The following is a 13,706-nucleotide window of genomic DNA, read 5'->3' as shown; positions in this document are numbered from 1 at the left end:
CATAACTCCCGCCTCTACTGTAGCGTCTATTCTATGCGCCTTATAATGCGGTGCGCCTTTTAAATGAAAAAAGTTTTAAAATAGGCCATTCATTGAAGGTGTGCATTATAATCCGGTGTGCCTTATAGTGCGGAAAATACGGTAATTGAAATAATTAAAGTAAGTGTAATCTGCACTTTAAGTGAGATGAACCGTATCCAGACTAAGTAACCCAAAGGAAGTTTGTGATCAAACTTTTTTTTCCATATGCACTTTAACCACTTAACTATGTCAAAAAGCAACAGATGCAGATGCAGAGAAGTACGTCAAACTACAACAACAAAGCTTTGACACAATAAGGCTGTTTGGGCGTAGGTATTTAAGACAAAGGCAGTTTTGTATTTACATCTAACAATGGCTGTGAGTAGAGGCGTTAAGCATGTATTTATTTACAGTCTGGATGAAGAGGGCATGAACACATCCTGCAGCTGGGAGGACTGGACTGCCTGGAAGTGTTTTGGGAGAGGAGCACAGTGGATGCTGCTTGAGAGAACAATATTTTCTGTCACATCAGAGTCACAAAGAGGCTCCATTAACACCAGGAAAAGTGACTAGACCCATCACTTATTGCTTTTTTTGAAAAATAGTTACTATGGGGTCAGAAAACTGTCTAAATGCAGCAATAGGGTAAAGTTGGCAACATTGGCATTATCTAGTCCAAGCCCCGACTGAATTATGTACTTGTACATATCATCTAAAACCCAAGTTGCAGTAAAATTGTGATCAGAATGAACTAGGTATAACAAAAAATGGATACTTAGCTTTCTAGAAAATACAATTAAATATTCAGAAAGCAATTTTAAAAAATTACCCCTAAGGAACATATGTGAATCATATGATTCACTTTTTTAAAATCTGTATTTTACCTTACCACTTAGTGCAATGTGCAATTACTCAGAGTCTCCAATTACACCTGAATAAATTACTGGATTTGTTGGAAGTTGCATTTTTGAAAAGTAACCGAGAAAGACAACAGCGTCACTAAAATGACAACACAGCTCTTGAGGAACAAGCGCCGTTAAACCCTTAGATATTACTGAGGCGAAACAAATGAACATCAGCCAAGTTAGCTGGGCTCATTGTAATGCTTGTAAGTGTCTGTTCAAACAGAAACGATCACAATTCTGAATGTCAAAGAGTTTGGTTCAGTGGCTCAACATTCATCAAAATACACTTCAACATCACCTTAACGCAGCAGGAAACTTGAGTCAAACAGCGAACAGCACAATGTATAGTTAGCGGCCCACATCAGTCATCACATCTGCCGCATTACCCTAATAATAACCATTTTTATCCAAGCTTACATCTTTTATTCATGTCAAATCAAGCTTGTTAGTCTAGCAGTGACTTTGAAATAATGAGAAAAATATCAGCAGGTAACTGCCTGTGTTTCTTTCTACTTTTATAAGCATGAACTTTCGAATAAAAGAAGGTTCCATTATGCGTCCAATCCGAGGCCAGCGGCAGCAACCCCCCGCAGCTCACTCTTCGATTGCTGCGCTCCCTGTCACGAGCTGCTGTTGGATCTCAAAGTCTCTATTACAGGCCGGGCGCACCCCCTCGTCACAAAAAGCCCACCTAGCGCCATTGGAGGGTGTTTGATTCTCTTTATCAAGGACAGGTTCTATTTTCCAGACCCCCCAGCAACGCCTTATTGCGCCTTCATGTCCTTTACCGTCGCCTGCAGCCAGTCGGAGGCTTTGAGCAGCTGGAGACATGCTCCCCTGTATACCCACGCTAGCATTGTTAATTTAAGCCTTTCATATTCAGATGCTAATCGAGATACACTAGCAGTGTTTCTTCAAGGCCAAACACAATAGGCCGATTCCCTGCTCGAGTGTCTGCTTGGTCAGTTTGAAAGGCTAAATACAAGCCGTCCTCCAGTGAGGCATGTCTGACTCTCCTGGACTTGGGCAAGCTGCTTATTGGCTGCTCTTCATTTCAAAGGCGAGGAGTTGAATTATTTAACTCCTCTAAGGAATTGTCAATCAATTTGATTAAAAAACAAAAACAAAAAAAAAAAAAAAACTAGGACTCAATATTCATGCAAAACAAATGGTTTTACTGCATGTATGAGTTCAGCTTGGAAGAAAATTAATACTTCTTAAGTCTTTTTTTAAACTCATCTTTTCAAATACCTTTCTACTAAAAAGCTGATCTTTGAATTAAGTTGTCCTGGGGTCCACTACATCACACAGATTCAGAAATGATCTAATCTCTGTCCAAACTGACCACAGTGAGGGCAGGAGGTTCATATGACCTCATGCATACGCTTAAGCTTCAAATCATTTCCAGACTCTCCATCTTTATTAACCACAAGGATGTGGAATGAAAAAAAAAAAAAAAGAACCATATGGAAATATTTAATTAAGCAGTAATCATGGCCGTGGGTGATTTTCTATTTCAATCTCAGCAACCCTCAAACTTAAACTCTGGGGAATCTAATTAGATTAATACAACTATGCAAATTTATGGCATTTTTAAGAGAGCAGGGCCACGATGTAATCTACTGAGTAAATAACGAGGAGGGGCATGTGCTCAGGAGGACCCAGGGATTGGGCACCAGAAAAATCTGCACTGTACTCAACATTAAAGATTGATGACACCCAGGGAACTGATGCTTTCCAGTCTTGAGGTATACCAAAACTTTAAAAAGGTCATAGTTTCAAGAACAGCAAAAATGTTTCTACCATCCTGACCATTTAAAGTCCAAGAGCAAGGTGCTCACACAATCGTGCAGCACTGGAAGACACAAAGGTGTCATAAGTTATCAAAAAACAAATTAAAATGTTTGGAAACATTTCACTTTCTACAATATGTGACAAAAATATTAAAACTTCTCATTTAGATCGCCAGAATTTTTGGAGATGTAGCTGGATACAGCTAGCCTGGTGCAAACCAGCCAATTGTTTTAAATGATTTGATTCATGCAGAAGGTCTGGACCTCTGGATATTGAGAAACTATCGCTGGCTGAAGGCCTGAACTATGTTAAAGTTTTAAATGATTGGATTTAACATTACCCAATCACCAAGGTTTGGTCATGATATACGTAATGCGTCAGCTATGAAGTTTACAGTTGAATGCGCTGTAAACAACTATCCTCCACTGTGAAGAGAGAAGTGTTGAGCCAAACAATATTTTTGCCAGCAAAAAATTGTCTTATACGTTCCTCTTCATAAAATTCAACCAAAGAAATCTAGCTCAATGGAAGAAATTCCAGACGGAACACTGAAGGGAGATGAGAATCAAGTGGAATTGTGCAGGACAGCAATGGTCAGACAGGGAAACAGCTGGAGTAGGTTAATTTGTTCTGCCATGGTTCACCTCAGACCGATATGAACTGTGTGTGTTAAAAGCACCAATTGATACTGTTGGTTATCCGTTTATTAGAAGCAAGTGGATGCTGTGCATTGGTTTCAAATTTTGTGCTCATGACCTCACTCAAGGTCATATTATGACTGAAAACTCCTACCGGCCCATCCCTGATAAAATCTTCAGCTCCATTTTCAGAATTAGTGTTTTAACACCTTTTCAAGGAGGACTTCTCCTTCACAAAGTAAACGTCTTCAGTGTTTTGAGAATAATTGCTTTAAGTGTAACCTTAGCTCTGTCAGGAATAACGGCACATTCTAGAAAACAAAGCGGCGCATGTGGCCACGCAGCCATTATGGCAATAACATTACCAGTCTGATCTCATCAGACTCCACACTTCGAAGGCCTGCCAGCCTCTGTATGCACGCAGGACAGAGTGCCAGCTCCAAATGGGCTTCTTATCGCTGCATCTCGCTTCACCATCAGAGTTACTGGAGAAGACGCGACGTGGCCTGTCTGTAACTTCATTAAACACGTCCATTACATCACTCAAAGGTTGCATTAGATCAGCACAGAGAGCGGATAATATCAGAGTTCATTGGGGGAATAACTTCTAATGGGCAACTCTCTTTGCTGCATTGGATCCTCTACGCTTCTTTATTGTTAGTGAGAATTTAAGGCAATTGGGGAAAACATCCAGTGCAACTGTATTGCTTTTATATGATTTCTCTCCTAACAATTGGGAATATACAACCATAGGGTTTCCATCAGATATGCAAGGTACTCCAGATGACTTGAAGTATTCAAGAGGTAGAGCAAACACACTGAGGTCCTCATGGGAGATAATTTAAAAATGATCTGACACCATAAACCACCACACCCTTAACCAGCTGAGCTAATCATCTTTCTGAGGCAAAGGATTTGTCTGCAAGAGTGGGGAAGTGGGGCGACTGGGTTAAAGGTCACAATAACAGATTAGGTGTCTAAGACATCCACAGCATCAGTTAGCGCTAAGTGACACAGTGGGGAAAGGTGTGGTTGTGCATGCATGTGTCTACGCCGCTGTGTGTTTGTGGACAATCCTCGAAGGAGGCTCATCCAGTATCCAGCCGGGGGGGGAGCTAGAGCGGAGTCCTGCCTGCACCCGAGGGGCCTGTGAGCCATCTGCTGCCCCAGGGCTAATACCCCACCAGACGTTTCTGCCTGCCCTGGATCAGCCACGGATTGACGGGAGGGACAGTATTGTGTGGGGTGGGGTCGAGGAACTGGAGGATTCATTTACCATGGTGGGGACTGGCCCAGGGGTGTGGCTGTACGGGTGGCGGATTTAAAAAGGCACAGAATTAAGGGCATGTTAAGCTGGTAAAGTTTATTAAAAGGGCACAAGGTTTTATTTGCAAATACTGAGCATTGCAGCAATTTTTGTTTTCAATGTGAATAAGTGCAATACAGCAAATTTATAAAGTCAAAAAGCCCAGTCTATTTTTTAAAATTAAGATCAGAGTGTGTTACTGAGAGGAATTACAATAGACCACAGTGTAATAAATAAATCATTGAGGAATCATTAGGCTGTTGTCGGTCATGATAAAAAGCATTTAATTTCCATCTTGAAACAAAAATGTTTCACATGTACGGCACATTTGATTTTTCACTTCGACTGTAACACTAGCCTCCAATGGGGGTCGAAAAAGGTGGAATTGTGTGCGTGTGCATGTGTGCGTGTATATGTCTCATCATGTGTGACATGAGACGACTCAGAGGCAGACAAGAGGAAGAACAGGAGGAAAAGAAGCCACAGCAATCACTGGTTTTCTTTTTCACGTTACAACCGCTAATATTAATGTAATTTAGCTTTTTACAGAGGAAAGGAAAGAAAAATGGATACAGTGAAAGAAGAAAGTAAAGACACGATGAAGGAAGCAAGGATGCAAGCCAGAAAGGAGCAAAGCAACCAAGGACAAACGGAAAGACAAGAAAGAAATGACGGAGAGAAGAAGGTGAGAAAGAAAGGAGGAAAGGTTACTGAAACCAAGTACGCAATGCAATGCTGCATAAGAAGAAAAGATGAGAGAAAGAAAAGAGGGAAGAAGGACAAGACAGGGCGTACAAGTACCCAAAGGCAAAAGGACAAACTTTCAGAAGAAAGAAAGAAAACAAACTTTCCCACACTTCGTAGGAGTTCAGTGCAACTAATTTCCTTCCTAGGTGGCCTAGTTAGTAAATTAGGTCCTGGGTGAAACTATTTCAAAAGGCCTCAGACATTTATTGCCGTCTGCTGTGAATCATGTAGGGAACACAGCAAATATGTGATACGGATTTTCTGGAAAAATTAAATCAGGATCCCCATAAAGCTCATCAGCAGAATGCTAAAACGATGTTCTCTCTGGTTCAGAAGAGGCTTGACACTATAGCTTTTTCAAGGCAATTATGATGCACGTATACGAGCATCATTGATATCTGATAAGATGATTTAAACATTCTCACTTACGATTGGTGGACGCTGCAGTTGTAGAAGACAAAGTCGACGCTGGCAAACTTTTTGCCCGTCTCTTTGGACTTCAGGAAGAGCTTCACCACCCGCTTGTCACCTGCATGGCATCCAAATGTAAATATATTAGAAACTACACTGTTCTCTCTCTCAAGATTTTGTCTGTAATTTAACTTTTCTTGATAAACAGTCACACAATCATATAGGAACAACAACAAAAAAAAAAAAAGGTTGGGGCATCATTTTATATAATTCAGCACCGATCCAGTACAACACTTTTTAATTTTAGATTGTTTAACCTGAAGAGATTACACACACACACACACACACACACACACACACACACACACACACACACACTGTAGCATAACAACACACTTCACCGCAATAGGGTAACTTTAAAAATAGCTCCAATTTGCATTCGGATGCCAGTAATGATGAGTGCTCCTAACAGGACATAATGGGCTGAACAACTTCCGAGTTGTCTCTTTCAAGAATCCCGAAGCACACAGTCTGACATGTTTTTTAGTGCTTTGAATATGAAAACGATGCAAGATTAAACTTCCGTTAGTGTGACAAAATTGGACATGAAACCAGTGCATAATTCCCATGAATAAAAAAAAACAAACAAAGATGAGGATATTTTTATCTGCGATGGCAAACCACACTGAAGTTGCTGCTTTGAAAAGAAGTTACCAAGGAAAAACATTCACTTAGACACAAAGAAGGCCAAATTGAGGCTGACGTAAAGAATTCAAAAGCATTTCTATTTTCAGTACAAGAATGTAGAATAGTTTGTTCTTCTGTGAGGGAAAAGGAAAGCATATTTGTGCTAACAAGAACTTCTAATAAAGAGTAGTCTGTAGCAGCTGTTCAGATTAATTTAACACTCTCCATTAAGCAAACACAAATTTATGAGAAGACGCATCAGCAGAGATGCATTCAGAAACTGGGTGGTGGCCTCCATCAGTGACCAAGACAGAATTTGTACTAATCTGATGTTTTCACAGTGAACACACCCCACCCAAGTACTTCAACACCATTCAGTGTAGAAGTCGTCAAAGTTAGCCATTTTCAGTCAGAAGGAGATAACGGAACTAAGAAGCTATTTAGATGCAACTTGAATTTTCTTCGACATCTAGAGACATCTCTGTGAGAGAGACCAGCAAAAGTTGTTCTGTCTTATCCCTTTGCTGGATTTGGGAAAGTTGGCAGCTTTTTGGAAATCTCATAGTTAAGCTAATGATCTACGATCCTTGGAGAATAAATACAGGTGCTGCTGTTTTAGTAACGTTAGCGGAAATAACTGCGCTAATATTTAATGTAACATGGAGATGTCGTTTTTGGTACTAATATAAAAATTTAGTGACCTTTCACTGCAAGAATGCTCAAAAAAATATTCAGAATCTTGTTCTTATAGCTTCTTACTGTGTAGTTCTAAAATAAAATAAAAAAATCTAATTATTGCATCTTGACAGTTTAGCTTTAATGAACATTATATCATGGTAGTAAAAGGCCTAATAAAAGAATGGCATATGGAAATATGATCCATAAATCAACATGCAGAAATGTCATCGAGACATAGCTGCATCTCCACCTAACCCTGACCACACCCTGGCTACCCCAGTGACCTCACCACCCAATGACTTCACACTCATCGACTTTTCAAGTCCTAACCTTTGTTCCTGGTGATGGGGGCGATGTCCCTTGCAGAAGGAGACAAGCAAAAGATATGTCCTCCCTGAATCCGTCCCTCTGTCTCCACGTAGTCCTCGAAGGAGCAGTTAACCCCCGCTGACAGATCGGGCACATTACGAGCCTGGAGGACCAGCTATGGAGAGAGCACGAGCGAGACGATCAGCGCAAGATCAATGGAAGGACACGGCGTAACATGGATTGTTATAAGATATGACATGGGGGTTAATGGGAGTTGTGGAGAAGGGGAGTGAGGCTTGGGTGTGGGGTATGCATGACAGGAACAGGAATAAAAGAGCGAGAGCTTGTGTGAATGGGTGTGCGCGTCTGTAGCAGATACTGGGAGGTTAATGTGTATCGTGCAGACGGAAAGTGATGGAAAGTAATCACTCAAACCTACATGGTCACATTAAGGAGACTTTGACAGAATGGGGGCTGTTAAAGACACACAGGCGTTTGCAGTGTTTTAATCAATGGAGACAGCGAAAAGTCAGGAACTCGTCCAGCTGGCTATCAACTCGGTCCTTGTTGGATGTTTTGGTCCACAGGAGTGGCGGGTTCTCTTTACGTAAATTAAATATTCTAGTAGTTAAGAATATCTGAGACAAACTTAAAGTGATTTTATTTTAAAGAAAAACAAAAAAGACTTAGTTAACAGATGTTAATGTCCATGCTTGAATTGGTCACTTCCTTTATTTTATAATACACTAGATTGTGTTTGGAGGCTTCCCTTTACTCCAAATCTAAATATTTTCAAGAATATAAACTATGCACTAAATGTCCATTTGGAACTGTTACTAAAGTCTAAACAGTTAAAAATGTTCCGATAATTTACAAATTTTAGAATGAGATGCAAAGTAGTTACATTTCTGAATGAATATTACAGAAATGCTCTTTATTTTGTGATGGAAATACATTTTGGAAATGAAGTCATTTCATTTAATCAAGACCTCATTGTGAGAAGAGACAGAGTGAAGATCATTATGGAGCTACAGCTAACGTAAAGAAATTGTTAGGAGTTACCAAAAGCTCACAATCCATAAATGTCTCTGAAATAAAAATCAAATGCACCCTTTAACAGCAAGATATGCAGCTCCCCGTCAGAGATATGTTGTTTTCCATAAGGGCTCAATTTAACCCTGATTGAACTGAGATGCAGATTGCTTATGAAACTCAAACATCAGACCTTCAGTCTGGCTGACATCTCAAGTCTTCAGAGTAGGAGTCCAACTCGTGTTTTGTATCTTTGTTTATACTACCAAGTTCAAATCAAGACTCAGACTGAGTTCTCATCTCTGGTTGCTGGTTGTTTTTCTTGTCTTTTAGCTTTCAGCTAAAATAAGAGAACTGCCTGGTGCATCACTTTTCCATCTTCAATGTCAGTACTGATCTTAACATCTACCTTGATTTAAAAAAAAAAAGAAATAGAATGCATCATTTATAAAACATAAGGGAAATTACTGAATTAAAAGATCCTGCAATGAGAACAAACATCTTTGTTAATCTGAACCTGGAGTAAGAAGAAAATGCTCTTCTTTAAAGCAAACATCTGCATGAGTCCAATGCTTCTTGTGCCATCTTTACTTTAGCCTGATGATTAAAACATAGGCGCAGCTGGGATATGAGCCAATGGAAAGCATACATACCTGAACTTCAGACATGGTGACAGATATATTTCTTGGCTGAACCGTAAGCTCCACGCACTCTCTCTGGTCCGAGGCGAACCTCCGAGGCTCTGAAGCTCGTTCACAGCGGTCCTTACGAGAACATCTAGGAAGAGAGGATGCAAAGGAAAAGGAAAAAGGGAAAGGAAAAAATATGGAGGATGATGAAGACAAATAAGGAGGGAAGGAGGAGGAAGAGAGACAGGTTACAACAACATGTTAATATCCATATCAATATGATAAACATGCAGCTCTAAGTGCCAAAGAAAGGAGAATATTAAAATATAAAGAGGACATTATATCATGATTTTATTTCTTGTGTAATCTGTGCAAAAATTCCTACGGTGCAAAGACAGCTACTCCCCCCCCACCCCGGCCCAGAATCTCTTCACGCTGCAGGTCCATCTTAATCAAACTTCTCTGGAGACATACAAGCAATCTCCAACATTTCTTTGGACCGATAAAATGCAATTCCAGCCTGCCCCACATCACCAATGCTCCAACCTCCACCCGCCTTATTACAAACCGACTGATCGTGCTAAAAATCAGCATATGCCTCGGGTTTTTTTGTGGTCGTCCCGCTATTAGCTATTCATAATGCATTTACTTCACCTATGCACTAACAACAACTGGTCCCAGTGGTGAGAAGAAAGTGCTGATGTGGCACTCCGCAAGGCCTTAACAACATGACACAGGCAGAAAAAAATGCTAACTGCCTGGCCTGCTCCGTACAGCAGCTCCCCACGTTCCCTCATTTGGTTAGCTTTCACTCTCGCTCAGGGGGAAAACGCTGTCGCCAACCACTCCCCAGGGAATCACTGACACACACACACACACAACACACACACACACACACACACACACACACACACACACACACACACAGAGTGGGGTGACAGCAGAGCAGTACAAAGGTATGGACAGGTTTTCTCATTATGAGCCTCTTTTCTTTTTACTGCTCATGTGATGGGGACTGGTGTAACGCCGTAAATGAAGTCTGCTCTTTTGTCTGGAGACACCTGCATCTGTGAGCTAACGTCTTAATTTCCCTTCAATTCCACTGCTGATTGAGAACACTGTGACTTTTAATAACATGTGGCTGAAAGCACCAGAGGGCTAAAACAAAAGCTTATAAATAATTTACCTATTAATATGTTGCCATATTAAGAGCCTCACACAGATTTGGCAATATTAAGGTGGGAAATAAATGTGCTGACTAAAGGACACAAGGTTAACGTGAGCCCAAAGTAGAAGGTTATAGCTATTGAACTGGGACTCAGGTGGTGTGTGTGCATGCGTGTGTGTGTGTGTGTGTGCCTTGAGGAAAGAAAAAGGTGGTGATATGTGCTGTAAGTTTAATTAATGACATGAGAGATGATTTTATGGCAAGCATTCGAGGCTCTCCATATAGGGTTTAACATTCTGGCAGATTTTAACAATATGTAACCAGTCCACCTCCCCTGGGTACACACACAGAACAGATGGGAAATTAATATACCATATTTTGATAAAGTAGTCACACCCATTTTGACATTTGGTCCATATGTATTCTCTCTGTACGGAGCTGGGAGAGCATAAATCATAGAAGAAGGGGCCCATGGCCACTCTGGAGGAGCTGCAGCGACTGTCAACAGGCAAACATGCTAAAAGGTGTCAAACTTTTTGGATTACATACCATAAGCTTTGCCAGGAGGAAAACTAACACAAACCATAACACGTCAGAGAATGTTGACAGGGAGTCGATGGGAAGATGGATGAACCTACTTCAGGGAAGTTCTGGAAGTTTGACGCCGCAAAGCGTAGCACAGCTACCCTCAGCATACAGCTAGGGTTACAATATGATGGTTTGTATTGGTCCAGTCAAAGTCGACACTAACTTATATTTAGACCTGATCTCACCGATCTCCAGCTATTTTTTCAAGGAAGAAAGGACAACCGTTACAGTCTGTAGATGTCCAAAGCTATTAAAGACATTCCCAAAAGTACTGCAGCTGTAATTACACTGAAAGACGACTTTTACATTACCACGGGAGGGCAAAGAGAAAAGCTTGCAAACCATTCAGTTTTGCAACAGGAATGTCATTATTTCATTATGCAAATGAAAAAAATGTGTACAAGTGAACATTTTTACTAAAGCCCTATACGTTCCTATTCATATTAATCAATGTGTTAGGGTTTATTTAGCCAATAAATAAACCCTATTAATTAGCATTTGCTGATTAATCCAAATGCTAAAGTTCCTATCTTGCACAGAAACTTTAAAGCAACCAGGACCAAGCTCAAAATCCCACAACAGCACTTAAGGTGAAGCACCGCAGGTGTGCTAAACTGTGTTCACACCAACGAAAATAAACTCAGCAAAGAAAAACAATGGTGTCAAAGAGGAGGCCAAGCTGTGATTTTATTTGTGTTTCAACAACAGGTTTATTCAGCTGACAGATTTACAAGGTTTTATGCTCTTAGAGGCACCTCAGTAAAGCTTTAACAGGGTGTTCAAAGTACAACCTGCCACTTGTGTTCACTTTCACAGGATCTTAGGAAAAACAACTGTTTTAAATAGTAACGATTAAAAAAAAACACAAAAAAAAGTGACACCATTGCCTTTTCAAAATCCCCACTCATCTGAACTCAGATTTTTCTAATTCGTGTAGCAGAACTTTGATTATCTGCAGAGATCTGCTAAGGATTCTCACAGGAGGTCACATTAACCTTTTTGAAGTCAGGGTAAAGTCTTCAAGTCGTTTGTCATATTGACAGGTCGCAGCACATGGATCTTGAACTCCAGCGTTATTTATTTCACAGGCATAATGTGACAAGCAGCTGCAGACCACCTGTTGGAGACCACTGTCAAGCTGGGAGGTGGGGGGCTTAACTAGCTATTGATTAGACTCATCGCAGACGAAGGCAAACAGTGTTTGAACCAGAAGCTGGAAAACTGAGTTTAACCAATCAAAAACATAAAACCTTTACAAAACTTGAGGGGGAAAAAATCCCTGTGTGTCAAGACATTTTCTACATTAAAGCAGGATTATCACAACATAAAAATATTCCTTCTGGCTGAAATACAACTTTCTCAGCGTAATCACGAGGTGAAATAAATGAATGACATTTATACTTTTCTTTATATATCTGATTATCCTAACTATGAGAAAAGGTTTAGTTTGACTTAAACTAGAGCAGGTGGTTGAGTTTGTTAGAGATATCTCCCTTGTTAAGGTTCCCAACAAGGTTTTGCTTTTTCACTCTCATCTGCTGATGCTAAAACTGAAATACTACCTCCTCCGTCTGCATTTCTGTTAACATATTTGTCCTATGGTGAAGTCAATGAACTGAAATTTGCCAAATATATTTTTCGTTGTTGTAACCAAATTTTAATTGTTTTAGGAAACAATGCTTCAAAGAGAATGCAAAGTAAAATAACACTTAACATTAAAAACAATAGTCTGTCTGACAGACAAAGTGTTAATAAACATGTAGAGTATGCATGAGCAGGCAGTAGCTACCAAATGTAAGTTTATATCTACTAAGGGTCTAAATAAAGTCAAGTGCAAGAACTAACATTTATTTACAGAGCTGATGCTTCGACAAACACACACTCTGTAAATTGCAAAAATAAATAAAAAGTCAATTATAGTGATAATAACTATGACAAAAATGATCAATCACTGAAAGACAGACTGAAATATGCCAAGTAGAATTAGGTCGAAAAGTAGAGACTAGTTATTTAGAACTAACACAATTTATTCAAAGATAACTCATTCCTTCTGCGTGTGATGAAATTAATTACCATTTAAGTTGTAGAGGGACATAAAAAGGAGTTCCTCTGATTCTTACTTTTTGTTGACGCAAGTTACAGGAAATATGGTGCCATTCTAAAATATAACATCGCAGAAATATGTGGAAATGTGTGTGTGAAGAACTTACACGTTGTGGAGAACACACCAGCCACAGTGAGGGTCTCTGGAGCCCAAGCACTCCCCACAAGTAGTGTACTGCTCGCAGCTCTCCACTGGAACTCTCACCACCTGCGGAGAAACAAAAACCAGAGACAGAGATCTTAAGAAAAAGGATCAGTGTCACCATAATCAAAGGAAAAATATACAGCAAAGTCAAGCTGCACACATTCAGTTTCAAATATCTGCTCTGCCAATAGTCAGTGTGCGTTTGTGCCGAGGCGTTTTCTCTCGTGAGAAATCGGTGTGTGTGTGTGTGTGTGTTCTGGCCAGCGACTCCGGGTTCAGCTGTGTGTGACAGCCTTCAGTCAAGCATGCAATGGCTGAAGACTTGCAAAGCATGCTGGGACACCTGACAGGTGGCTGTGGCGACAGCACCTGATTGACGGCTGACCTCAGAACAGCAACAGGAGGTGGAGGAGAAGGACATTTCAGAGAGTAGACTCTCAGGTCTGCAAAGCCTGCTCAGCAGGGCCTTGTTGCATCAATGAAACACGACTCTGTGTGTGTGTGTGTGTGTGTGTGTGTGTGTGTGTGTGTTTGTGTGTGTGTGT

General features: G+C 40.4%; 1 protein-coding gene across 5 annotated transcripts in view; it reads right to left on the bottom strand.

The window, feature by feature from the left end:
- plxna1b (plexin A1b) overlaps window positions 1-13,706 on the bottom strand; it is a 211,740-nt gene that overhangs the window by 96,108 nt on the left and 101,926 nt on the right. For all 5 annotated transcript variants that reach the window (XM_007554216.2, XM_007554219.2, XM_007554218.2 and 2 more), the window contains exons 5-8: window positions 13,124-13,224; window positions 9,182-9,305; window positions 7,518-7,671; window positions 5,841-5,940 (exon numbers count right to left, since the gene is read on the bottom strand). In XM_007554216.2, the coding sequence (XP_007554278.1) occupies window positions 5,841-5,940; window positions 7,518-7,671; window positions 9,182-9,305; window positions 13,124-13,224 (479 nt within the window). The remainder of the gene's footprint in view (window positions 1-5,840; window positions 5,941-7,517; window positions 7,672-9,181; window positions 9,306-13,123; window positions 13,225-13,706) is intronic.

The sequence above is a fragment of the Poecilia formosa genome, unplaced genomic scaffold, assembly GCF_000485575.1.
Source record: "Poecilia formosa unplaced genomic scaffold, Poecilia_formosa-5.1.2 Scaffold62, whole genome shotgun sequence".
Classification (NCBI taxonomy): Eukaryota; Metazoa; Chordata; class Actinopteri; order Cyprinodontiformes; family Poeciliidae; genus Poecilia; species Poecilia formosa.
Note: the sequence above shows the minus strand (reverse complement) of the source record. Positions and strands in the feature narration are given on the sequence as shown.